The 26,797-nt window shown below is 41.5% G+C and overlaps 1 protein-coding gene and 1 pseudogene across 1 annotated transcript in view; one reads left to right on the top strand and one right to left on the bottom strand.

Annotated features, from left to right (window-relative positions):
- Positions 1-26,797, top strand: part of RPIA (ribose 5-phosphate isomerase A) — a 39,706-nt gene that overhangs the window by 6,727 nt on the left and 6,182 nt on the right. Inside the window, exons 2-8 of the mRNA XM_045835216.1 lie at positions 2,234-2,294; positions 3,730-3,785; positions 14,174-14,233; positions 16,327-16,391; positions 17,580-17,648; positions 18,361-18,502; positions 23,120-23,219. Of these exons, the coding sequence (XP_045691172.1) occupies positions 2,234-2,294; positions 3,730-3,785; positions 14,174-14,233; positions 16,327-16,391; positions 17,580-17,648; positions 18,361-18,502; positions 23,120-23,219 (553 nt within the window). The remainder of the gene's footprint in view (positions 1-2,233; positions 2,295-3,729; positions 3,786-14,173; positions 14,234-16,326; positions 16,392-17,579; positions 17,649-18,360; positions 18,503-23,119; positions 23,220-26,797) is intronic.
- Positions 19,240-19,426, bottom strand: LOC123816297 (annotated as a pseudogene).

Below are 26,797 nucleotides of genomic sequence, written 5' to 3'. Positions count from 1 at the left end.
ACCTTGTGTTGTTTGTGGTCTAACTTGTTGCGTGTGGGTCACCGGCCAGCAGTGACCACGGAACGCTGTGGATGGCTCGACAATACGCGAGAAAAAACACACATGCACAGAGACAAACTAGTTTCTGTGGGGAAGTAGGGACAGAATGGCCACCCCCCCTAGTGGGGAGCGCGCTGATTTACCGTCCATACCTGCTTTTATTAGGCTCATCCTGCATAATAATTCAGGTAAAGTACAGCACTCACCAGGGGAAGTAAGGAACTATAGAAAACAAAGAACTCTGCCCGTCTATTGAGTTGGGGGTCAAAGAGCTGTAAGGCTGAGGAACAAACTAGCTTCCTCCTAAGACCCTTCTCATTCAACTGAGAGCATTCTTGAACAAAGAAGGTTTCACAGTAATTTACATGTTCTTTCTTAGGCCTGATCACCCCGGGAAATCCGCACTTCTCAGTACCGAGCTGTACCACCCTGTCATTGTTTCAGGCTTAGGTGGAGCGCGGGAACTAAGGCCACCGAGAGATAAGGAGATTTTCTTCCGGATGCTGAGAACTCGGACTTTGTCAAAGCCGAGGAGTGAGGGTCCATCACCCCCTTTTGCTGCAGCCCCCCAAGTCCTTCTTTTGGGGGGCCTCCCAAAGTGATCATGTCTGGCTTGGGTTGTTCCCCCGTGGGGAATCTTACCCGTCTTTGGCTAACCGACCAAGCTTTTGGGGGTTCAGCAGCAGAAGCAGCATTCCTGCCAGGGAGATAAGCTTTTGTCTCCTTGCTGGCTCACGGTTCCAAGGGCGTTCCCTTAGCCTTAGCTAGGCGGGGGTTTCAGCTTCTGATACCAGTCAGGGCGGTTCCCAACACTAACTGACCTCTGCTGGGGCCCTGCTCTTCCCCTAGTCTGCTAGATCCTTCCCCCTTTGTTAAGTAGATAGGCTCAGTAATGATGCCTATTTCTTGTCCTTTGTACTCAGGAAGTGTACATGTTTACATGTTCTTCCTAATGCAGATAAAGCCTTTTTTTCTCATGTTTTTAACTAAGCCTTTACCCTCTCTCCATATTCTTTCAAACAGGCGTATGCAAAATATGGAACCCTTGGCATCAGCTGGAAAGATGCTGATATAATTTGCTATTTCAAGGTTACTTCAGACTCTTCCCTCTTCTGTTAACACTGGGGTCTAGATGGTGGTCTGGATATGTCCCTCAGGTTCCCCTTGATGCCAGCAACATGCAGGTGTCTATAGTCTGTCTCCTGCCTTTCTAGATGTTAAACTTTTGTGAAAAGGCACTGAAGCCAGAAACCTTGACTTATTAATGCCTGGTGCCTTTGTTTGCTAATTGCCTCACCCAGGGGTTGGTAAGGAATCTTTCAGTGCTCACCTGCAGGCCATTTTTGGGAGGCCAACTTAGTTTGCTCTATGTTGTATGTGAGCCAAGCCTTTTCTGTGATAGGATATAGGGAGTGTTAAATATTAGACAGCAGGCCCAACATGGAGTCACTTATGCTAAGCCCAGCTCACCAAACCGAGACTTAATTACAGTTTTGGCTCTCCCAGAAATGGAATTTTAAATGAGTCAATCAGGAAATACCTGATCAATAGTAGTTGGGTAATCTGCCTGATAGACCCTGCCACCCTTAAAGGAAAGTACATAAAAGTCTTTCATTTTGGGTAGTTCCTTGGAGCTCCTTTCTATCTGCTAGATTCGTGCTGCCCAATTCAAATAAATTTTTGCTCAAATAAACTCTTAACATTTTTTAAAAAAGATTTTATTTATTTTTAGAGAGGGGAAAGGAGGGAGGAAGAGAAGGAACGAAATATCAATGTGTAGTTGTCTCTTGCACACCCCCTACTAGGGACTTGGCCCACAACCCAGGCATGTGCCCTGACTGGGAATCGAACTGGCTACTCTTTGGTTCCCAGGCTGGCAATCAATCCACGGAGCCACACCAGCCAGGACTCTTTTAACATTTTAATATTCCTTAGTCTATCTTTTAACAGGAGGAAGTGGTGATGTTAGTGTCAAATAAAAGGGGGAGGGCTCTGCTAATAAATTGCCACTGGGCACTAAATAAAGTACAGCTTTAAGGTTCAATGGTTATGTTTCTGTAAAAGGGGCATACTACCTGCCTTGCACCCAGGTGGGTGCATTAATGTTTATAATAACTTTATAGCCCTGGAAAGTGGGCTGAAGAGGGAATAAATGATGGTATTAATGTTCTGGGTTTTTTCTCTTTTTGAGCAGAATAATCAAGTGCTGGGAATTGGAAGTGGTTCTACAATTGTCCATGCTGTGCAGCGAATAGGTATGGTCTTGGGCTGTTTCCTGGATATTTTGTGTGGTGTGGTGGGTATGGGGAGGTGGAAGATTGGGGGTGGGGGTGGGGTATAGGTTTGGCACTGGCTGGGTGTGGCTCCAGCACTATGGAGCTGGGAGGAAGGGTTGCTTGCCTAAGGTCAGCTAAGTGTTCCTGCTCTTCCTTGAGAGAGGGATTCTTGGACCTCTTCGGCCACCTTTGGGGATTGTCCTTTATTTATTCACCTGGAAGAGAGGGGCAGACTTAAGGTGACATCTCAACAGAATTCTAGATCACTGCAGGCTTGACTTTAGAGAGAATATAAGGTGCCTGCAGTTGGTGGCTGGTTCCCGCAGGTGCTGACTTTACTCTGCTTAGGGTGTCTCTGTGCTTAGGAAAGGCTCAGGAGTTGTCAGCCCCTGTGGCTGCTCAACAGGTTTTACTGCCCTGCTCTTGTTTGTAAGAACAAAGCCCAGAGGAGAGGCTTGCCTGAATGCTGACCTCATCTAGATTGGGGGGGAGGGTGTGGTGGGGGGGGGGCAATGGGGGGGGGGTTGTGGGGGGTGCGGGGATGGTGCTCAGGAGACAAAGTCCAGCCACGCTTTGTCTTTCAGGATTGGTTGTAGTGCCCGTGTTTTGGCTCCTAGAAGTGTTCTCATTGGCCTGACGTGGTCTTCATACATGATCTGCCTTAGCACTGAGTGTGTGGAGGATTTTAAGCACAGGAATTATCTGTGGATTTCATAATATTGATATCTAAACCTCACAAGATGCAACCCAGTAATTAAAAGGACTTAAATTTTAAGACAGTGTTTTGTTTAGACTTTTTAAAAATCAAGTTTTCCTGAAAGGTACAATCCCCCAAATGAATAAATAAACCCATTCTAACAACCCTCTGGGGTCTACAAATGATTATATATTTTTACTAGACATAAAAGTTGAGTTCTAGGTTTACCCTGTACAAGGCACTATAGGGAAACTGTTAAGGCTGGGAAGCTAAACCTCCTGGGATACCTGTGTAACTACCCTGTCACTGTACTTTACCTCTCTGTGCCTCAGTTTGCTCACCTGTAAAATGGAGAAAATAGTTGTAACTTATCTTTAAGATTGAAAGAGTTCATTTGTACACAGTTCTTTGGATGTTGCCAGGCACATAATAATAATCATAATCATAATCATAATCATAATCATAATAATAATGGCAAGCACTGGCATTGTTCTTTCTGTAGTTAGTACTCACTTCCTTAGGCTTTGTAATATCCCATTCTTGTTATGTGAGATGTTAAGGGCACCAACTTTTTCACCAAGAATGGGGACACAGAATGAAAGGCAGCCATCAGGGGTAGTGTGTTCGTTTTCTGTTGGATTTGAGCAAATGTGTATGTGACAGGAAGAATAAAGTGAGAAGAGTGAAAATCCACCAGCATGGCTTTTGTCTCCACAGCCGAAAGAGTGAAACAAGAAAACCTGAACCTAGTCTGTATTCCCACGTCCTTCCAGGTATGTCCTGCTTTCCATTCTTTATCTTTGCAGTACCTGAGGAATCTTCTGCATCCCTGAGGACATTGTGGTACAGCTTTGGGTTGTGTGCCAGGGTTTTTCCAAGTGAGAGTGCTAGCAGCAGAAGAGTTTATTTATTGAGGATTGCTCCTCAGAAGTGTGGCTTTGGGTACATTCATTTATTCACTGTGAATATTTCAGTGTATCTTGTGTTAGGCATGATGGAATCTATAGAGATGACCAAATGGTCTCTATCCTTAACATTATTTTTATTTATAGATGGAAAAAACTGGGGCAAAGGGCATAGGGCATTAAGTGATGTGTTAGTAATGCAAGTACAGTATTTGCAGTTCATGTCTAATGTTTTTTCACCATAAAATAGTAGAGACTTGTGGAGGAAAGCAGTGGAGCCAGGGAAATGTAGGGAAAAATCAGGGGACAGTAGACTTCAGGAAGGGAAGAAAGAAAGGTGCCCAGGTAGAGCCTTTCCTGCCCATCATCTGGCTATTGTGGGGAGAGGTATATGTTGGAATTGCGGGTGGTTGGTGCTGCCATGACTTTGTGGATTTAGTTTTGGATAGGTAGATCTTAGGAAGAAACTCTTCTAACCTTGGAGGCTCCGCACCCATAGCCTGCAGGTACCTCTGCTGAAGGGAGAGAGTGAAGAACGTGCCTGAGAGATGCCTTTTAAGCCAGGTGGGGACCCTAGCCTATCAGAGTAGGGAGCAGAGGAGGCATTCTGGCTGGACACAGTAGGAAGTTAGGATAGTGCATACCTGGAGTGAAATCTCATTCACTCCAAGGAAGTGAAAGGGACCCTCTACAAGGTGATTGGGCACCCAGGAGACTAAGACAGTACCATAATTGCTGCTGTAAGCTAGAAAGTGAGTGGTCTTACATCTTGTTTTTGTCTTTGAAATCCTACTGTTCTGAGGAGATGCTTTTAAAATCAGTAGTTGTATGGATTTTCTTGGCCTTTTGAAAAGCTAGGTATATAATTTTCCAAGTGACTTGACTATCTAGTATTTTTCGTATTTAATAAATTATTTTTATATGTATGTGTATATATATATATTTCTACACAGGGGACCTTGTAAGCTTATACATATGCCTGGTGGTTTCGAAAAGGTGCATTTGGGTGAGGTGCAGTGTATAGGCTGAAGAGAGGTAGTGATGGTCTAGTTATTATCTTCACTGGCTGAATATGATGTCCAGTGTAGGTGTAGAAGAGACATAAGAAAGCCCAGCAAAAAGTAAAAGCTGCAGCTAGCTTGTAAAGTGCCTGATCTTTGACTCTATTCCCCAATTCTCACATAAATCCATTAGCAAAGGCTGAAAGCCTTACTGGTTTAAGCTGCTTAAGCATAACTTCTGGTTAACTAAACTGTGCTGACACAGGGTGACTCGTAGAAATCTAGGCTTAAAAGTAAAAGCAATTGAAGAAGAATCCAAACTGAGCAAAAATATCAGTGGCCGTACACTGCAGGAGAGATAAACTATAAGTTAATGCAGGCAAGTCAGTAAATAAATAGCAAAAGCAACTCCTCGTGCATCACCAATATCCAGAATTGTTGCAGCATATTATCAAAAGTGTTTATTTTTATTTTTTTCAATTACAGTTGCCATTCAGTATTATTTTGTATTAGTTTTAGGTATACAGCATAGCGATTAGACAGTCATGTACTTTACAAAGCAGTTCCCCAATATTTCAGACACCTAGTTATTTTAATATTATTGACTATATTTCTTATGCTGTACTTTACTATCTCCGTAATTATTTTGTATCTACTAAATTGTACTTTTCAATCCCTTTACCTTATTCACCCAATCTCTAACCCCCCTCCCCTGTGGCAAACATCAGTCTCTTCTCTGTATCTACGAGTCTGTTTCTGCTTTGTTTGTTTATTTTGCTCTTTAGATTCCACATGTAAATGAAATCATATGGTATTTGTTCTCTGACTGACTTACTTCACTTAGTGTAATACCCTCTGGGATCCATCCATGCTCTCACAAATGGTAAGGTTCATTCTTTCTTAGGGCTGAGTAATTAATTCTTTTAATTGAAGCTATGCAGTCATGTCCTGTATAACCTTTTGGTCAACAGTGGACCACATATACAATACAATCATAGTTTCATAAGGTTATAATTGAGCTGAAAAATTCCTGTTGCCTAGTGACATCATAGCTGTGAATATTGTCATAGTGTAATACATTACTCACATGTTTGTGATGATGCTGGTGCAAATAAAACTGTGCTGCTAGTTGTATAAAAGTATAGCATGTACAATTACAGGAATAGGCTCTGCCACCCCGACCACCACCATTTATTACTCTTTAGATGGAAATAATTTTATTTATTTATTTTTAGAGAGAGGAAGGGAGGGAGAAAGAGAGGGAGAGAAATATCAATGCGCGATAGGAGAGAAACATTGTTGGTTGCCCCTTGCGCACACCCAACTGGGAACCTGACCCACAACCCCAGCATGTGCCCTGACTAGAAATTGAACCTGCAACCTTTTGGTTCTCAGGCCAGCACTCAATCCACTGAGCCACACCTGTCAGGGCTAGATGGAAACAATTTTAAAACTCCTTTAGCTGTTTGGATATTTGCTCCAGTATCTCAAGGCATGCTTTCCTTGGTATTTGAATGTTTTTTTCAACTTCAGGTAACAATTCTGCACTAAAAGGATGAATGGAAGATAGCATTTGGTTATCTTTTACCTCCTTGGTCTCACTGTTCACATACTCAGTTTTCTCCCAGTCTCCACTAGAGTTTCATTTTGATAAGGTTTTACCCTATTTTTACAGAATTGTGACCATCCAAACTACAGCTGACCTGTGCAATGTGCTATGATTACTCTTCCTTACCTGCCCATTATTTTTTTTCTTGAAAGTTAAGTAAATATTGTGGTTTTTGTTTGCTTTTTTGGGGGAGGGGGGCTTGGTTGTCTATGTACTCCTTACTAATTCAGTCCTAAACTATGACCCAAAAACAGTGGCTTAAAAGAGCAAATATTTATTAATCCTCATGATTCCCTGACTGAGTAGGAAGTTTCTCCTAAGCCCTTTCCAACACAGTGAATATTTCACTCCATCAATTTCATTTTCTTCGTCAAGCCGCTCTGAAGGGTTGGGGTTGTTAATGCTGTAGCAGCTGCTCATGTCTATTATCTTGGGGGTTACCTTTGTAGTCAGGAAATTTCCTTCTCTTGTTTTGGATCCATTCTATTTTTTGGTCTTGTTCCTCACACATCCCCCACACTCTTGTTTTCTTGAATTTTGGCCACGCACATCCTTTAGGTAGTTACTTGAGCACATGGGATGCAAATTTGTTGGTGTTTTGGATATCTGAAAATGTATTTATTCTAGCCTCTCTTGAAGTCAGTTATTTGATCAGTAGAGAATTCTATGTTAAATCATTTCTTAGAATTTTCAAGGCATTTCTCTATTGTCTTCTGGTTTTCAGTTTGCTGTTGAGGAGCTTGAAGCTATTCTAATTCTTAGTCCTCTGTATGAAACCTATATTTTATTCTCTCTGAATGCTTATACCCTTATATTATCTGTTCTTTGTCTCCAGTTCTCAAATTTCACCATGTTGTGTTTGGCTTGGTGTGGTTTTATTTTTGTTGGTTTGTTTGTTTTCACTCTGCTGCTCACTTGCTGGGACATTACATTCTGCAAATTCACACTCTTCAGTTTTAGGAATTTTTTTCCCCATTAATGCCTATGATTTTCTTTCCTCTGTTTTCTCTGTTCTTTCTTTCTAGGACCCTTGTGTACTTGGTGCTTGTGGCTTATTTTGTCCTTCGGCCTTGTCTTTTTCTCTCATATGTTTAATTTCAAACAAGAACTCTTTTTGTTTGAAATTAAACAAAAAATTCTGAAATCTTTTTTGTTCTTAGGGGTTCTGTTTTTCAATTTCTTCTCTTACCTCCTTGAGGATATTAATGATAATGATAATTTTCTTTTTACAATTTCTTCTTTTTATATATCTGTTTCTTCAAAGTTCTTTTTACAGTTTTTTGAGGTATAATTTATATATAGTAAAATTTACCCTTTCTAGCATATAATTCTGAGTTTTCACAAATATAGTCATATAACAACCAACACAGTCAAAATATTATTAGATTGCTTTGGTCATTTAAAAAATTATATTTCTGTTTTTCTTACTCTCATGTTCTTGGCTGTCTGCTTGCTTTGAAGACTGTTAGGTTAAGAAGTTGATTGGAAACTAGCTTTCAGGATGAGGGTAGTATTTGCACTGGACCTCTCTGTCAAGCCCTTAAATTGGGGAACTTGTGATGTCAGATCATTTGTCTTTTTTCTTGCTGGTTGGTTTTTTCAGAGAAGACTGCCCAGGTCCCTCTTGGAGTATATGCGTGGCTGCCCATGTCCTGGGAGTCAAGTAGGTAAGAGGGCTCGAAGACATCTATTATTATTCTGGATATAAACTTGCTCTTAATTCTCATTTTTAGTATCCTTGTGTAGACAAAAAAGAACTGTTTAGAATTTTGCAGAATTGACTATGATCATGGGACTTGTTTGCCAATAGAATGTGACCAAATGGTATGCTAGAGAGCTTTGTCTTGCATTCAGCATGGCATTCTGCCTCCAGTGAACAAGCCCTGGTGGATGAGTGGCTTATTGGCCCCAGGCATGTGAATGACACTGTTTATACCACCCAGCCCAGACCAGAAACTTCCCAGTTTGTCCAGGGAATCATGAGAATTAATAAATATTTGCTTTTAAGCCACTGTGTTTTGGGTTAGCTTTCTACACAGTAAAAAGCTCACTGAAGGAGTGCCCCTGCCTTCACTTGTGCCTGGCAACCCAGCCCTGAGACTTACTGTTTGACCCTCTCCAAAGAATAAACGTGGTGCTTTGGGAGTATCAGAGAAGGATGTGGAGGTATAACAGGTTCTTACATAGCCTTTCCACCAGTCTTCCCTTAGCTCTCTCCATCGTCTGCTCCCTGAAGTTCACAATGCCTTTGAGTCATGAATCTTTTGGGAGGTTCTATGTTTATTTGTTTGCTTCTTAGCTTTGTCCAGTACTGGCTTAGGATTTCTTTTTCATGTCTGCCATTTACCATTAATTTGTGCATTAGTGGTCCAGCTTTTAAGTTTCTTGTTGTCTTCTTTTTTCTTTTTTTAGGTGTATGCCTTTAAGAAAAATTACTTTACCACAGTTTTAGAGAGGTTTTGGGAAAGAGCGAGCTAAATGCTGGTGTTTATATTTCTGTCTTTAATTGGAAATTTGATCCTGCATTCTTAATATAGCATAATCCACTTAACCCACCTATTTTATGGTGGTAATTAATAGCAACTGCTGGCCAGTTCCAGGAAGTTAGGAGGAGGAGGAGCTGTTGTTTACAGTTCACAGGGCTTTTAAAAATTTACTTGTTCAGTTACTGTTTTGTTTTTGGTTTTGTCCCTCCCAAGCCCAAACTTATTTTGTGTTTAGTCAGGTACAATCTCCTGAAATTAAATAATTGAAAGAAAATAAAAATATTTTAGGCCCTATCTTTTAAACAAGTAAACCTCTAGTAATATAAAGGATTTATATAGATTTTCCTTTTAAAGTTGGGCTTTGGAAGAAGAAAATAAAGCATTTGAAAGTCAGATTTGGTCTAAGCCAAAAAGTTGTTTACTGATTATGCTGGTTTTCAGTCTACCTCAGTTAGGTGGTAGAAGGGAAATGTTTTCAGATTTTGTTATGAAATGTATGAAAAACAGAAGGACTGTTAGTCTGTCATAATCACATGAGACATTTGCGGGGGCATCAGTTGTGGGATTGCAGTGAGAGGCTTTGCTTCCTGTCTTTTTTCACAAGCACAGGGTAATCGTTATTAGCTTTCTGGCTCCCTGTGTTGCAGGAAAGTGACTCAGACAGTGTTGGAGTTTGGAGGTGGAGTTTTATTCATGCATGCGGACCCAGAGGAGACAGTCTCCAAATTCTGGGCCCTGAGCTTAGGCTGGGGCTTGCTTATATTCTTGTTACAAAGGTGAAAGGAGGAGGGGGAAGGAGTGTAGCTGCTGAAAGCGGGCATACAGAAGCAGAAAGCGGGGGTTAGCGTACGACCTTGAGATAACTGCTTATCCTGGGTATGGCTGCTGTCTGAGAATGGCTGCTGTTCAGCTCTTATCTAAGAATGGCTACTGCTCAGCTATGTCCTGTCACATCTGCATTTTTGAAAGTTGGAAGAGGCAGATGGGGTTTGCTTTGCACCCTTGGGAGACCCCTGAGCTTGTGAGCATGAGTGCTTGGTGTCCAGTAGATGCTGATCCCAGTTGGGCAACTGAGGCTATGTTTGTGCTGACTGAGCCAGTGGTGGGTCTGTACTCCCATGGTAGGGCTGTTATGTTGAATTCAGTGTATTAGTTTGCTAGTGCTTCTGTAACAGGGCACCACAAGCTGAGCGGCTTAGAAAACAAATTTACTTTCTCATAGTTCTGGAGGCCAGCACTCGTAAGATGGCAGAGTTGACTCCTTCTCAGGCTGTGAGGGAGAGCCTATTCTGTGCCTGTCTCCTAGCATTTGGTGGTTTGCTGGCCATCTTTGGTGTTGTTTGACTTACAGATGCATCACACTGATTTCTGCCTTCATGTTCACATGACCTTCTCTTTGTATGTGTCTGTCACTATGTGCAAATCTCCCTTTGTAAGGAAACCAGAGATACAGGGTTAGGACTCACCCTAATGATTTCATTTTAACTTGAAATCCTACAGATTACCTCTGTAAGAACCCTATCTCCAAATAAGGTCACACTCTGAGGTACTGGTGGTTAGAACTTTAACATATCTTTTTTTAGGGGAACACAGTTCAACCCTAACACTCAGGCCATTTGTGATTAGGACTTCTCTGTGTGTGCAGGGCCACTTGCAGGGCATCCAGTGAAAGGCGGAGAGACAGGAGAGTTGAAGGATTTGCTAATAGGAGCAAACTTAAAGGGTCTCAACCCAGTGGGATCTTGAGGTCATTGTACAGGGTCCTCCATGTTATGAATGGGTATACATATTGTTTAATGGAAGGACAGAGCCTGTGCTTATGTTATTGCTTATTGTTTAGGGAGATGAACATTTGCGTGGGGTAGGAGAATCACCAACAGGCCTCCCAGCTGCACAACGTAGACTGTACTTACCTGATGGCCCCCTCATGTGCCAGACTCTGGACTGGTGCATTGTGCGGGGGGGCTGGCAGTGGTGAGGAAGCCGAGTCAGTTGGATGTAGTACTTATTGAGGGTGTATATATTTTTATTAGGGACATGGTACATGGGAGGTGTTAGTCACTGTCTCCAATGTCCTAGTGTTACACCTGGCTCTTAAGCACTCTATAAGTGTTTGTTGGATGAATTAATACTACATTTATTTGTATAGTTTGTCACAAATATGTAATAGAGAATAAAGAGGTAATGTGCCTTTTAGAGGAAGGAGAGAGCCTACTCTTTGCCAGGAGAGGGGGAAGTCTTCCTGGAGAGGAGAACCTTTCAGTTGGATATAAAGGGCTGGAGTTTGGAGAAGGTGGTACATTTTAGGTAGAGGAGGAATGCCAAGACCTCAAAGAACTCCTTTTAAAATTGTTACTGTTAATAGATTTATTAATAGCATATTATTATGTTAGATGACTTTGATTCTATTTATAGAATAAACAGAACCCTACTGGGTTGTTTTCCTTTTTTCTTCTGTCATTCCTCCCATTTTCCCTTTCTTCTAAATCCGTTCCTAGTTCCTACACAGGATAGGAAAACAGGTGCCAGTATTTCTGTTCCTCACTCTGTCCCTAACTTAACCACTGTGTGACTTCTCTGGGCATCCATTCTTTAAAACAAAGGCTTTCATTAAGTGACTCCTTTTGGATTGAACTCACAATGACCAGTTATTTACTCAACTGTTGGGTCAATGTGATGCTAACTTTTGTAGGGCAACAGGAGTATTTGAAATGTGTTGTGCCATACTCTGATTACAGCCTAGATAGACAACAGGACATCCTTATCAAACAGGAACACTGGCAAGTGGTGCTTTGACCTTAAGAAATGTTGAACTAAAATGGTATATTACATAGGACCTTTTCCATAGGAATTGTGATAGAACATTTCCTAACATCCAGTTTTCACGTAATGCATTTGAATAAAGTTTAGTAGTTTCTAAAGTATGCAACATTAATGGGAAATCATAGTACATCACAGTTTTATTTGCACGATAAGCATATCACACTGAACTTACATGCAATTTTTGTCATTTTTCCAACACCGTCTATATTAGCTATTTGTTCCTATGGCATAAATTACCCCCAAACTTAGCAGTTTCAAACAACTAAATTTATTATTTTGTAGTTTCCAAGAGTCAGGAATCTGGATAGATTTAGTTGGGTCTCTCATGAGGTTACAGTTGAGCTGTTGTTATCTCAAGACAGCATGTCTTCAAGCTCGGTCACATGGGTGTTTGCAGACCTCAGTTCTCCTCAGGCTATTGAGTATCAGGTCTATGCCCAGGGCTGTCTCAGTGTCTTAAGGATGTAGCAGTTGGTTACCCCAGAGTATGTGGTAAGAGAAGAATGGGGGGAGAAGAAGGAAAAAGGAGGTGAGGATGTTTGAGCATGTCTCACCCCCTGGCCCTCAACCCCAGTTCATCTCTGCAGTACCAGGCCATCTCCCCTGCTGTGTGCTTTTGGTCATACAGGCCAACCATGGGACATTGTGGGCAGGGATTACCCAATGGCATGAATACTAAGAGGAGGGGATCATTGAGGATCATCTTAGAGGCTTCCTTTCAGATATTCTTAATGTTTTTATAGTCTCAAGTTGTGAATTATAGTGAATTCTCCAGTACTACTTTTGGAGAAATCTAGGAACTTGGAAATAATCCAGCAATACCATTTTTACTCTTGTTTTCTCCATTTTGTTTTTCTTTTTAATAAGAACAAAATCATGTTCTTTTTCTTTTTTAAACTTGCTTTTTTTCAGTCAACATTTTAGCCTGTTATCGTGGAAAATTTTAAACTTCAGAAAGGATAAAGAATAATGTCAATTTCCATGTACCTATCACCCAGTTTGAACTGTTATCAATTTGTGGCCAGTTTTTTTTCATCTGTACCCCATCCTCCTCTACCTAGGTTATTTTGAAACATCCCAGTCATAGTATAAATCAATTGTGTATATTTTATTACATCTGAAAAATAGGATTTTAAACATCTCAACAATACTAAAAACGATAACAGTAATTTTTAATAGCATCAAATAAAAATCTAGGGTTCAAAATTCCCCTTTTGTCTTATCCTTAAAATAATTTTTTTACAGTTTGAATCAAGATTTAAATAAGGTCCGTATATTGCAAATTCCAGGGTCTTCGTATTTTATTCTTAGAGTCTTAAGATTTTGGATGTGAAGATTTATGTTGGTCATTTCATCTATCCTCATCATTTTATAGATGAGAAAATTGGCCAGGGTTACATGGCTGGTTCATTTAAGATCGTAACCCAGATTATTAAGAACCTATGATTCTTAATCTCAGGTGCTTTTCACATTAAGAAGAATCTATTTTCAGGACATGCCTTTGAAAAAAACATTTTCATTCTTTTGTTACTTTGCATATTGTGAACAGTGACATGAACATAAATCCTCATCCCCATTGGATTTGGGTGATCGAGGTTCATGGTGCATTTGTTTCACCTATGAGTCCTGCTCAGGGCCATGTGATGCCAGTCACCACTGCTCTCCCCTTTGGTCAGCCTGGGTTAAAGGTTAATTATTTATAAGACATGTCTATAAAGTCAGTGGTGCCGAGTTTTTCCACAAACATCCTAAATCTCTCCCAGTCTGCTGCTTTCAATATGCCAAACTGCTGGCTTAGCCATTCCAGAAGTCCTGCTTCTATATGGTCTTCTGAGTATGTTTGTTTGTTTGTTTGTTTGTTTGCTTATTTTTACCCAATAGCAGAATAGCCTAGGAATCACTCCGTGTCATTTCATAGTGATCTTCAGTCTTTTTTCCACACTGTTAGATTGTTTTTAAAAAACCTTTCTAATATTTTACAGATTTGATTCTTATTTTAGGAAGTTTTTAAAAAATACTGTATAAGCAGAAGCTTTAAGAAGCCATAGCACTGTCTTAAATAGCAGGTCACTGCTATTAGATTAGGAGCTCTTAGACTGGCACAGGACTGAGTCTTCACTATGTGCTATTTATCTTCTTCTGGTTCCCAGGATGAATTAACTTAGTTTTTGCCTTTCATGTGTCTACTTCTCCTATCTCTTGGTGATCCAGGTTGGGATTTGGGAGGGAGCATTGGTCAAGACACAGTGTTTGACACTTAAAGAGAACAGAATTCTGAAAATTTTTGTCATCTGCTCAGGGTAAATGATTATGTGTGCTTTTTCCTGTCCTCCATAGGCCCGTCAGCTTATCCTACAGTACGGCTTAACTCTCAGCGACCTGGACCGTCACCCTGAGGTAAGAGAGGCTACTCTGTCTTCTGTCTCCTTTTTTTATGGCTGTCATTTGTTCATGGACTCTGGGTATCTTGTTGTGTCTAGGAGACAGGCCATACTAGCTTTTCTTCTGAGACCTTGAGTATTAATCCTGGCTAAGGTTACACAAGGAGAGGTGGTTGATTTCTAGTACATTCCCTTTGTTTAACCGTTGAGTACTCAATCTGAGTGTGGTTAAGGGGGATTGGACCAGCTTACTCCAGGGCTTTCTTTGGTCCTTGGAGCAAAAATAGTGAGCCTGCCCATGGAGCTTACCACCAAGTGGAAAAAAGAAGTGATCATGTGAGGCACCATGGTCATTTGGAAACAGGTTAAAATTAAGTTTTGTGGCAAAGATGATTGAACACATGGGTAATAGAGGGGAGCTGAAGTTGATAGGGTGAGTAGCATGGTCAGAGTCAGCAATTACTCTTACTATTTACTAGATATTTTGCTTAGTGCAGTACCTGTGGCAAATTACTTAAATTCCACTAATCTTCAGGGCAGGTACCATTTTGTACCCATCATTTTCACTGATGTGAAAAAGGCATAGAGAGGGCAAGCCGCTTGCCTAAGGCCATGCTTTTTGTAAGTGGCAAAGCCTTAATAGGAATTTTAGTGCTTCTGGCTCTAGAGTGATGCTACTTGGAAGGGTTTTGTGAGAAGAGGTAAAGTTTGAGCAGAGCTAGGAAGGTTTGGTGGTAAGGACAGGAGAGAACATTTTAGAGAGGGATAGATGGAAACCACAGGAGCAATTTCTACAGGCACGTGGATACATGTGGACAGTGTCCAGACTGGCTGCAGTGATTAGGACTGAGCGGTGGAATGCTTTGATGCAGTGGCGTAAGGGTGCAAAGCTGGATTTGAATGGTTTGGCAGGGTTGTGGTAGCTCCCAAACTAGGCTGGTGATTGGGGCTTGATGGTGCTCTAGTAACTTAGTTATGGTACACATGGGCCTCAGAGGGGTTAGCAAGGATCATGGGAAGGGTTCGTTGAGAGAAACCTGGGCAGAGTCAGAACACAGGCTGAGTCAACTGTTCAGTGCTATTAGGAGAGTAGTTTGGGCTGAAGATGGGCCTGCCAATAGAAAGGGTAGCCACCTTCCAGGCCCTGGAGAATCAGTTGCCCAGGCAAAGCCCAGCCCTGGAGTTAGTATAGGGTCAAGGAGGAACAGTGGCTGTACCTTCAGATACAAGGCACATCTGTAAATGGATGGGAGGAAGGGTGCACACCTGAAGCTTTGTAGGCTTTATACCTGTGCCACAGCAGCCATACCAAGCAACTTCTAACTGCACCTTGAACTGAATTTGTACCCTGAGGTTTTCTCTACTGCTATTATTAAAAAACCATACTCAAAACTATCATATTAATCATGCAACATTACCGGGAGTGATAAAAAAATACATAGCTTCTTTGATTTCAAATTTTGAAAATGAGTGAACCAGCTTGCCCTTTGACTGCTTTTGGGACTGGTGGTAGAGCTTCCTAATAGAAAAAGTGGGCAAGGCCAGATAGATGCTTTGGCAGTATCATAGTCAGGGTACCTCAGATAATTTCCAATCCCGGATCACATCAAATGTGTGTCAGCTTTATACCTCTTCATTGGGTCTTCTCCTAGCCCTCAAAATTGCCTGTTTTTGCCACAATACTAAGGAGAATTTTGAATCAGTGTTTCTGAGCTTTTCTCTGTGATCGCCCTTTCTTTCCCCAATGAGATTTTAATACCACAGATATGTGTATATATCTGTTACTGTACTCGGGGGTGATGTCACCCACATTGGGATTGCATCATCTCCACAGTTCCAGTTTGTGCGCAGAGAAGCCCGCCAGTGAGAAAAGGGAGTGTACGAGCTGGACCCAGGTGTGGTTACCAGGCCCCGTGTTTGTTTCCCAGTGACTCTGTTATAACAGTTTGACCTCTCAGAGCTTCAGTGTCTGGATTGATTAAAAGCAAATAACTCTACCTAGGTAATTGGGATATTGAAGGTCTAATAAGCTATTGCATGCTCAAGCTTTGCACAGAGCTTTCCCTCAAAAGGCTGTTAGTGGTGTTTTTATCTTTCCTTCTGACACAGATTGACCTTGCCATCGATGGTGCTGACGAAGTAGATGCTGACCTCAATCTCATCAAGGGTGGTGGGTGAGTGTTGTGGCAATGTTTTTTGGTAGAGTATCTGCCAGTTAATCCCTAGCAAGGCAGTGGGTTACAAAATAAACAAATTTTCACTGTGATGTACCTGAGTTTGTCTTTCTACTAGGGTATTGATAGCTATGGCTGTAGAGCTGCCAAATTGGCATTTCTGGTCATTAGTTGCAAAATCTGGTGACTGGGAACCTGGAGCTCTTCAGTGAAATTATTCATCTTAATGGGTTCTCTGTGTCTGCATTTTTCTGATTTCAGCTTTAAAACTCTGCAGGCTAAACATAGCATATTACTGGGGCTAAATTATTAGGTCTGTGGGCACCAGTGTGTGATATTTGCTTTAAAGCTGCTCTTACCTCTGAGAAGTTAGTGATATATTTATTCATTCATTTATAAAACATTTATTGGATGTTTCTAAGTGTTGATTTGGGGGTTAGGGAAGGGTGAGTTGAAGAAGGTGAATTTTCCTGTTTCATTGGTTCTTAAAATCAAGCAGACTATGAAATGACACAAAATTGGTTTATGTGCTCTTGGCTTTATCACTTTGTCAAATAACCTTTGACCAGGTTGTTCGAAAGCTTATTTTATTTCTTAAGCTATAGACCCTGCCCCATTCACTCCATGCTCAGATGACTTCTTCCTAAGCACACCACTGTCCTGTTTCTAGGTTCTTTCAGATACAGGCTAAGCTTCCCATGGTTCATTTAGTAGAAGCAGTATGTTTTAGCCTCAGTTGCCATAACAAAATACCGTAGCCTAGGTGGCAATAACAACAGAAATTCCTGACAGTTCTGGAGTCACTTTAATTGAAGATGGCTGCCTTTTTTTTTTGTCTTCACATAGTGGGGAGACAGAGTGAGTGAGCTCTCTGGTATCTCTAATCATAAAAACTTTAATCTTATCAGACCAGTGCCTCACCCTTATTACTTCATTTAAGCATAATTACTTCCTCAGAGGCCCCATCTCCAAATACAGTTACGTTGGAGGTTAGAACTTCAGCCTTAGAATTTGAGTGGGACACAGTTCAACTCATTGCACAACATGATGGAGTTGGGTCATGTCCCTTAAGATATAATAAGTAAATTTCTCTTTAAGTGCCAGAATTGGGTTTTCTGTGTCTGACTGGTTCCCAGATAGAGCTTTTGTTTTGCCCATGTGTTCATTTTTTTTTTTTTCTATGCCTAGAGGTTGCCTGACTCAGGAGAAGATTGTGGCAGGCTATGCTAGTCGCTTCATCGTGATTGCTGATTTCAGGTATAATGTTTAGTGTCCTAAACTGTCCACCAAGGAGATATGTGAACCCCAGGCCTCATTCCCATTTTATAGAGGAGGAAATAGAGAACAGGAGGGACTGCCTGATTTTGAGACTTGTGGCTAGGACTTAGGGTAGTGTCTAGGAGGATTTCTATTCAGCCTTTATGCTGAAGGTAGGTATTGGTATTTATTTATGTGTCCTTTGGAATGAGAAGGAAACAGCTTGTGTCCCTTGTTAACAGAGTACATTCTCATATGTCAGTCATTTGATCCACAGAGCCTCAGAGGAAGCAGGGCAAACACTTCTTCCCATGGGCAATGACTCAGCATGCATTGCCTCCTTTGTGGGTCACATGTGGCTTGTGTTGTAGATAGTCTTTGTCCTGCCTCTCAGATTCTTCTTCAGTGTATCTGGTAGAAGGCACTTGTGCTGAGCATGTTAATTTAGAGGGGAAAGAAAGTATTTACTTTTGAAAAATAGCTGTAGGAAGAACTTAAATAATAAACACCTGTATACCACACAAAGCTAGTCATATCATATTTTAACATTTTTGTCATAGTTACTTCAAATACATTTAAAACCTCTGTATACTTACCCTTGCTTGCCTCCTGTGCCCTTTCACCATATAATTAACCCCATTCCTGAATTTGGTGTTCATCTGTACCATTGAGCCTATTATATTTATCATAGTTTTTGACTCTTTACTTCCAGGAAAGATTCAAAAAACCTTGGGGATCAGTGGCACAAGGGAATTCCCATTGAGGTCATCCCTATGGCTTATGTCCCAGTGAGCCGAGCAGTGATTCAGAAGTTTGGAGGTGTGGTTGAACTTCGCATGGCTGTCAACAAGGCAGTAAGTGGCCATGGAGGTTTCTGGAGGACGTGCCACGTTCTCAGTGTTGTATCAGCACTTGTGATGTAAAAGCTCTTTAGTGTTTACAGGTTCTCAGTGTTCTTTCTTCTTCAGTTAGGTCATCCATGCCTGAACTGTGCAGTAGGCTTTTATTTATTTTATTTTATTATTTATTTTAATTTAATTTAATTTTTTGCTTCAGGTGGATCTTTTATTATTTTAAATGATTTTATTTAAAATAATTCAAATTATTTCATTATAAGTGAATGATTATTTAAATAATTATAAATAATTATTAAATTAGTATTTACTACTTTAAATGATTTTATTTAAAATAATTTAAATTGTTTTATTATTTGTAAAAATACAAACATTTTTTCACGGATGGTAGCACAGTTACTGTCATAAGCATATGTCAATTTTGCAAAGAAAGAATATGCTACAGGTTGTGCTGTTCTTCTTTTCAATAGCATTCTGGTAAAAATTAAAGACATTTTTAATTACCTCAAGCATTTAACAAACAGTAAATTCTACTTTCTGCCTTTGGTTAAATAAATGGGGTCTTTCGGTGAAATGGTGGGAAATAGATAATGAGAAGGCTGCTTTTTAAAACGGCCTTTGGCTCCAACAACTATCAGCCCCTTTGATTGCCACTGAACTTCTCAGCTATTTTCTGTAGTTCCCTTCAATTGCTACTGAACTTTTCAGCTATTTTCAAATCCACTGTAGCCAAGTTTTCAAGTTCTTTTTCCTGGATCCACCTCAGAAGAAGATGGAATAGAAAGGGCTTCTACTTAACTAAAAGGCTCGCTGTGGGCCTCCTGGCTGGGTTCCTGCAGTATGTAATCGCATGTCACAAACAGATGGCAGCTCTAAAGCATTGTTTTCTGACTGGTTGTCTGGAGTGGCTTCCTGAGTTGCCATAGACCACCTGGCAAGAGCAGCAAATTGGAATCCAGAAGCCTATATACTTATTTGAAATAAGTTTCTTTGTTTATTTTTAGAGTGCTAGCTCTATTCAAACTCTTGTAGATAAGACTTAATGCAGTTTGAGGGGCTGACACTCCTCATACCTGAAGCCTGGACCACCCTGATTAACATCTACTAAACCTGGGCTTTGGGAAACCCCCTGGGGCATAAAGTTTTCCAGGTTTCCTGGTATAATTTTCTTTTTTCTTCCTCTTTCCTCATTCTGGTTAAATTTAATAGGAAGTAGAATTTCTTGGGGGATGTGAACCCTTCCTCAGGAATACATTCCAGATAATTAATCCAAATGTTTTTCTTCAGCTTCTAAAGTGGGTTACAATGAACTTTCTTACCCATAAATAAAAAAAATCTAAAGTAATAATCCAAAAACTAACTATAGTGTAAATATACCTATATAGTAAAAATATAACTATTATATATAACTATATAAAAAGCTTAGGAGATATAGAAAAAAGATAAACAGTAACTCTTCCTTGATACATTTTTTTTAAAAATTACATTTTATTGATTATGCTCTTGCAGTTGTCCTGATTTTTCCTCCTTTGCCCCCCTCCACCCAGCACCCCCTGCTCTCTTGGGCAACCTGCTCACCGTTGTTCATGAGTCCTACATATAAGTTGTTTGATTGCTCCATTTCCTATACTGTACTTTACATCCTCACAGCTATTCTGTAACTACCTATTTGTACTATTTAATCTCCTTACCTCTTCACCAATTCTCCCTCTTCCCCCTCCCATCTGGAAAACCATCTGGTAACTACTTTCTTTATTCTTGCTGCTTTTAAAAGTCTCTATTTTTAACCTTTGGCCTTTTAATTATGAGGTGTCTTGGAGTGGGCCTGTTTGCATCCATCATAATTGGGACTTTATGCTTCCTGGACTTGCATGTCTATTTCCTTCATTGAATTAGGGAAGTTTTATTTCATTATTTTTTTCAGATAGATTTCCAATTTCTTGCTCTTCCTCTTCACCTTCTGGCACCCCCATGAGGCAAATGTGGGACCTCTTGAAGTTGTCCTGGAGGCTGTTTATACTATCCTCATTTTTTTGGCTTCTTTTTCTTGTTCTGAGTAATTGTTTTTTGCTTCTTTGTATTATATATCATTGATTTGATTCTCAGCTTCATCTACTCTACTGTTGTTTCCTTGTAAATTGTTCTTCATTTCAGTTAGTGTATCCTTCATTTCTGACTGGGTCTTTTTTCTGCTATTGAGGTCCTTATAAGTTTCTTGAGTATCCTTATAACCAGTATTTTGAACTTCGCATTTGGTAGACCGCTTATCTCCATTTTGTTTAGCTTTTTTTCTGGAATTTTGATCTTTTATTTGGGCCATATTTCTTTGTGTCCTTGTTTTGGCAGACTCCCTGTGTTTGTTTCTTTGTATTAGGTAGGGTTGCTTTGACACTCTGTGTCTTAGTAGTATGGCCTAATGTAGTAGGTGTCCTGAAGGATCCAGTGGCACACCTCCCCTATCCCACAAGATGTGTACTCGAGGTGCACCCTTTGTGGTCTGAGTATACCCTCCTTTTGTAGTGGAGCCTTGGTTACTTTTGGCAGGTCAATGGGAGAGATTTACTCAGACCAGTCAGCTGCAAAGACTGGCTGTGACCACTAACCACCAACCTCCACCCTCCATAGAGGATCAGCTCTGCAGGGGCAGGGTGGTGGTACTCCAATGTAGTTAGTACCTGTCCACTGGGTGTGTTGGCCCTGGGGTTTCCTGGGTGATACAGGCCAAAGTCAGCCCCCACCCATGTTTTGCCCAGGGCACCCTGCCTGCTCCTTAAAGCAATCTGAGATGGCTGCTACTTGTGCTGGGCTTGGAGATTCCTAGGTGAAACCAAGCTGTGACTAATCTGGCTACAGCCAGTGCTCACTGAAGCCAACTGTTGCTTGTTTGATAGGATTTAGGAGCCAAGACCACCCATTCCCATGGAAAAGCAGCTAGGGTGGGCCCATAAATTGGGTGGGGCAGAGCCTCTGGGGATCTCCAAGGCTATCAAAGTGTTAGTCAGGTTGATGGAGTCTTAGATATGGCACCAGCTCTGTGGGGGTAGGGTTTAGCAAAGGGACAATGGCCTATGCTCACCTTCATGCCAGAGACATCAGTTTCTCCCTGTATACCACTGGTGCTATTCAAGCTGCTACCCTGGTGCTGGAGCTCAGAGGGAATAAGTCTGAGTAGATGAGTCCGTGTTGTGGGTTCTTTAAGAGGAACTGCTTAGGTCTCTAGAATTTTTTCCCACTGACTCAATCCTGCTGGTTTTTACAGCCAGAAGTTGTGGGGTCTTGTCTTACTGGCACTGGAATCCTGGACCAGGGGACCTGGTGTGGGTCTAGGACTCCTCACTCCCAAGATATCCCTCCTGTGGTTTGTGTTTGTCAGAATTCCATTCGGCCTGATTTCTGATGTTCCTGAATTTTATATATTTTCTATATTTTACTTTATATTTTTAAAGATTTTATTTATTTACTTTTAGAGAGAGGGGATGGGAGGGGGAATAAAGGGAGAGAAACAGCAATGTTTGAGAGAACATCAATCAGTTGTCTCTCATGCCCACAACCCAGACATGTGCCCTGACTGGGAATTGAACTTGAGACCTTTCTGTTTGCAGGCCAGTGCTCAATCCACTGAGCTACACCCGCCAGTGTAATTGTTCTGTATTTTAGTTGTAATTTTGATGTGGTTACACAAAGAGGTGAGTCATGTCTCCCTATAATGCCATCTTGACCAGAAGTTCCACATTTTTGTTTTGATGTGTTTTTTTCCTGGTGTTTTTGTGACGTTTTAAAATCATTGTCCTAATCATAGTGGTCGTACAGGTCTTTGACTCTGGCTGCCTGTGTAGATGGAAGGCCAGGAGGAGAATGTTGGAGGTTCCCTCTCATAGCTGGTGTTATTACAGACAAGCCTCAGCATCCTGCCTTAATGGAGGTCTTAACTGAGCACCTACCTTTTCCAGTCTGCAGAGGAGCTCTCATTTCTTTGCCTTTGACTACGGTGTTCTGTCACATTCGTTGTCCTAAGCATTTTCTAGTGCTCAAAGCTGTTGAGGAATTCTGGATTAATTAACTAAAACTACCTGCTACCTATTTGACCTCAGAAACCATCTCTGCTTTCTATCTTTTTGATGGGACTGCCTGATTGAAAGTTGAAATAACATTGTCTCATTTTACATTATTCATGGTACTTAATGTGAAACCCTTGAGACTATTGTGCCCTTTGGTAGCCTGTTCTGTTACTGTAGTCTTCAGTCTAATAATAGCTGAGAATTGTCGAGCTTTTACCATGAGCACTCCCTGTGGTCAGTGCTGACCCATGTGGTTTATATATAAGCTGCTTGTGAAGTGTGGATTATTGCCTCCCTTCTGGCTGTTGAGAATTTGAGGCTCATGGAAATTAATGGCTCCCTCTGAGGTCTGGACCTTTGTGGCGTCAGGACTCAGATCCTGACTCCAAGTTCTTCTCATTACTGCCTCTCAGCACTGCCTTCTAGAGAGCTTGAGGTGGGAGTACTAGCTGGAGTGAGTTGATTAGGATATTTGTCTTTGGTTATTGCCTTCACTTTCCTGTCTGTCTCTTCTTACCTGTGTCTTCATGCCTGGTAAATATGGAAAATTATCTCCTAGGGTCCTGTGGTGACAGATAATGGGAACTTTATCCTGGACTGGAAGTTTGACCGGGTGCACAAATGGAGTGAAGTTAACACAGCTATCAAAATGATCCCAGGTAATGTGAGTGATGTTCACCTTTTCTGCATAGAGCCTTTCCTCCCAGAACCTTTGCTTAAGCAGCAGGGAATATTTATAGATATAGACCATAGGCAAGATATTGTGCTACATGTTATAGGGAATGCTCCCGCCTAGAGAACACAGTTTAAACCTGAGGAAAACTTTGGCTATTTAGAAGCCATGTCTACAAATAAGATGCCATGTGTTAAATTCTGCTAGAGGAATACCAAGAGTCTAGAGTGCATAAAAGTTACTTCTTTTGAGGAATGTAGGGAGGTATTATGGGAGAGAAGTGGCTTTTGAGGTATGCCTCAGCATAGTGCAATCTAGACACTGCACTAAGTGTTTAAGAGTCTCATTTGACTCCCCAGTTTGATTGCATAGTTACAGAGAGGACAGAGATTGAAGAAGGTTAAAGGATTTGCCCAAGGGCTGCAGCACCAAGGTGGGAGCCCCAGGTTGCCTCTAGACCCTGAATTTTCAGTCCTTCCTTCTTTGAGAGGCAGGTCAGAGAGGGTGTTCTGTGACATGAACATTTGAAGCAGTGGAGAGCATCTGGTGTACCTTTTATTAGTGGTCTACAGCTGGGTAAGCAGTGTAGAGGTGAGTTATGAGTGTGGGCTGGAGTAGATATTAAGGTCTCATACAAGGGGATGAAAAGGAGGAGGGAGAGGTGAGAAATGTTCGTGTTACAATATTGTGAGACTAATATTCTAACTGGGAATACTTCATGACAAGGAGTATTTGTGGGCCATAACTGATAAGATGGATAAGGTCAGTTTAGCAGATAGTAGTGGCTGAGAGTAGATCCTGGAGCAGACTGCCTGAGAGAGGGTCCTAACCCAGCCTTGCTCTGTCATTGTGGCTTCTGTGCAGGTAATACCTCTTCCTCAGTGAAAGAGGCTCATTCTAACACCTACGTCTTAGGATTGTAGGAGGACTCAATGAATTAAATGGTGATCAGAACACAAGGCAGTGTTTGTTGAATGAATATATCCCTAGGAAAGAACGGATACTCTATCTTCATTGATGAATATGCTAGATTCTGAGTTATCCATACTATTTGGGATTGAAAATAGTATGAGTATATGCTATGTAACAAAGAGCTAATTTTTCCAACCTTACTTTTTAGCTAACTATTTTTAGTCTCCCATTGACAATTTTGTATCAGATTTCTTTTTTTTAAATATATTTTATTGATTGTCCCATTTCCCCCCTTCCCTCCCCTCCACCCTGTACCCCCTCTCCCACCCACGTTCCCCCCCCTTTAGTTCACGTCCATGTGTCATTCTTATGAGTTCTTTAGCTTCTACCTTTCCCGTACTATTCTTGCCCTCCCCCTATCTATTTTCAACCTACATTCTATGCTACTTACTCTCTGTACCTTTTCCCCCACTCCTCTCCTCCCACCCCCCTGCTGCTAGCCCTCCATGTGCCCTCCATTTCTGTGGTTCTGTTCCTGTTCTAGTTGTTTGCTTAGTTTCTTTTGGTTTTGCTTTAGGTGTGGTTGTTAATAATTGTGAGTTTGCTGTCCTTTTACTATCCATGTCTTTTCTTTATCTTCTTTTCTTAGATAAGTCCCTTTAGCATTTCATAAAATAAGGGCTTGGTGATGATGAACTCCTTTAATTTGACCTTATCTGAAAAGCACTTTATCTTCCCTTCCATTCTAAATGAGAGCTTTGCTGGATAGAGCAATCTGGGATGTAGGTCCTTGTCTTTCATGACTTGGAATATTTCTTTCCAGCCCCTTCTTGCCTGTAAGGTCTCTTTGGAGAAATCAGCTGACAGTCTAATGGGAACTCCTTTGTAGGTTACTGTCCCCTTATCTCTTGCTGCTTCTAGGATTCTCTCCTTCGTTTTTACCTTGGCTAATGTAATTATGATGTGCCTTGGTGTGTTTCTTCTTGGGTCCAACTTCTTTGGGGGCTCTCTGAGCTTCTTGGATTTCTTGGAAGACTGTTCCCTTTGCCAGATTGGGGAAGTTCTCCTTTATTATTTGTTCAAATAACTTTTCCACTTGTTGCTCCTCTCCTTCTGGTACCCCTATAATTCAGATGTTGGAACGTTTAAAGGTGTCCTGGATGCTCCCAAGGCTCTCCTCGATTTTTTGAATTCTTGTTTCATCGTGCTTTCCTGCTTGGTTGATTCTATCTTCCTTCTGGTCCACTGTATTGTTTTGAGACTCAGATTCCTTCCTTTCTCTATTGGCTCTCCTCCGCGTATCTTCCTGCATCTCTTTTATGGTAACCTGCACCCTTTCATCTAAATTGCGCCCAAAATCAACCAATTCTGTGAGCTTTCTGATCACCGGCGTTTTGAACTGTGCATCTGATAGATTGGCTATTTCTTGGTTGCTCAAAAGGATGAGTCCTGGGGGACTGATCTGCTCTGTTGTACACATGTCTTATGTCTTTCCCTGTCTCTCCTATTTTTTTTTTTTCCCGGTCTGGTCGCTCTTGTTACGGTGGGGGTGGAACCTTAGGTGTTCACCGGGGCTGGGCGCCCCAGTCGCTGGATTGTGGCATTATATGTGGGGGCGGGACGGGAGGGAATCAATGGCGGCAGTTCAGTTCTCCTGGGCCCAGACCCTTCCCCGGGCTCCTGGGCTGTGACGTCTGCCCTGGTCCACAATCGCTGCCCCACTGGGTCCGGCAGCCGCAGCTTGCGTACTCAGGGATCACCGCTGCGTTCTTGCTCCCCGGATGGCTTTCGTGCCGATTCCGTGCCAAACTTTCTCCAACCTCTGCGCGCCGCCGACCCGCGCCGGCCCTGCGCCCACTCGGCTCGTTGTCTCCTACCAGTCTGGATGAATGGGTCTACTTCAACTTCTTGGCTGTCCGACTTCCATTCAGATAAATCCTCTGTCAGTTCTGTGTGTTATGCTGACTGTAATTTATTTGTTGTTCTAATCTTGGTTGTGCGAGGAGGTACGGTGCGTCCACCTATTGCTCCATCTTGTCGGAAGTCCTGTATCAGATTTCTTAAATCAAAAAGATGATCTGAGTCCTTGGCTGGTGTGGCTCACTGGATTGAGCACCAGCCTGCGAACCAAAGAGTTCCCAGTTCAATTCCCAGTCAGGGTACATGCCTGGGTTGCAGGCCAGGTCCTCAATAGAGGGCATGTAAGAGGCAACCACACATTGATGTTTTTCTCCCTCTCTTTCTTCCTCCCTTCTCCCCTCTCTAAAAATAAATAAATAAATAAAATCTTTTAAAAAATTGAGCTGAATTGTGTTTATTCTCTCAGTGTTGTTGGAAGAACCAAAGAGCAAAGAAGGCAGGATGAAAAGAAAACATATAGGTCACTGTTAGTAAAATGGGGGCATTTACCTTAACGATAATGCAGACAAACCCAGGGGACCAGGTAGGAAATGCCTCACCAGTGTCAGCACTGCTCCTCTGTAGGAGGGTTTCTTGTAGTACCCACTAGAGTAAGCTGATTGCTTTTTCTCAGACCTTTCTTGGCTCTGGAGCCATTGAGATGTCCTTAATGAGAAACTTTCTTCCATACTTTGCTCTCTACCTCAGCAAGTACCAGTTACATCCTGGAGATGGTTAGAGGTTTGTTAATAT

The sequence above is a fragment of the Phyllostomus hastatus genome, unplaced genomic scaffold (assembly GCF_019186645.2).
Source record: "Phyllostomus hastatus isolate PE091 unplaced genomic scaffold, TTU_PhHast_1.1 phas_contig_2, whole genome shotgun sequence".
NCBI classification, from domain to species: Eukaryota; Metazoa; Chordata; class Mammalia; order Chiroptera; family Phyllostomidae; genus Phyllostomus; species Phyllostomus hastatus.
This window is presented reverse-complemented; position numbering and strand designations above follow the sequence as displayed.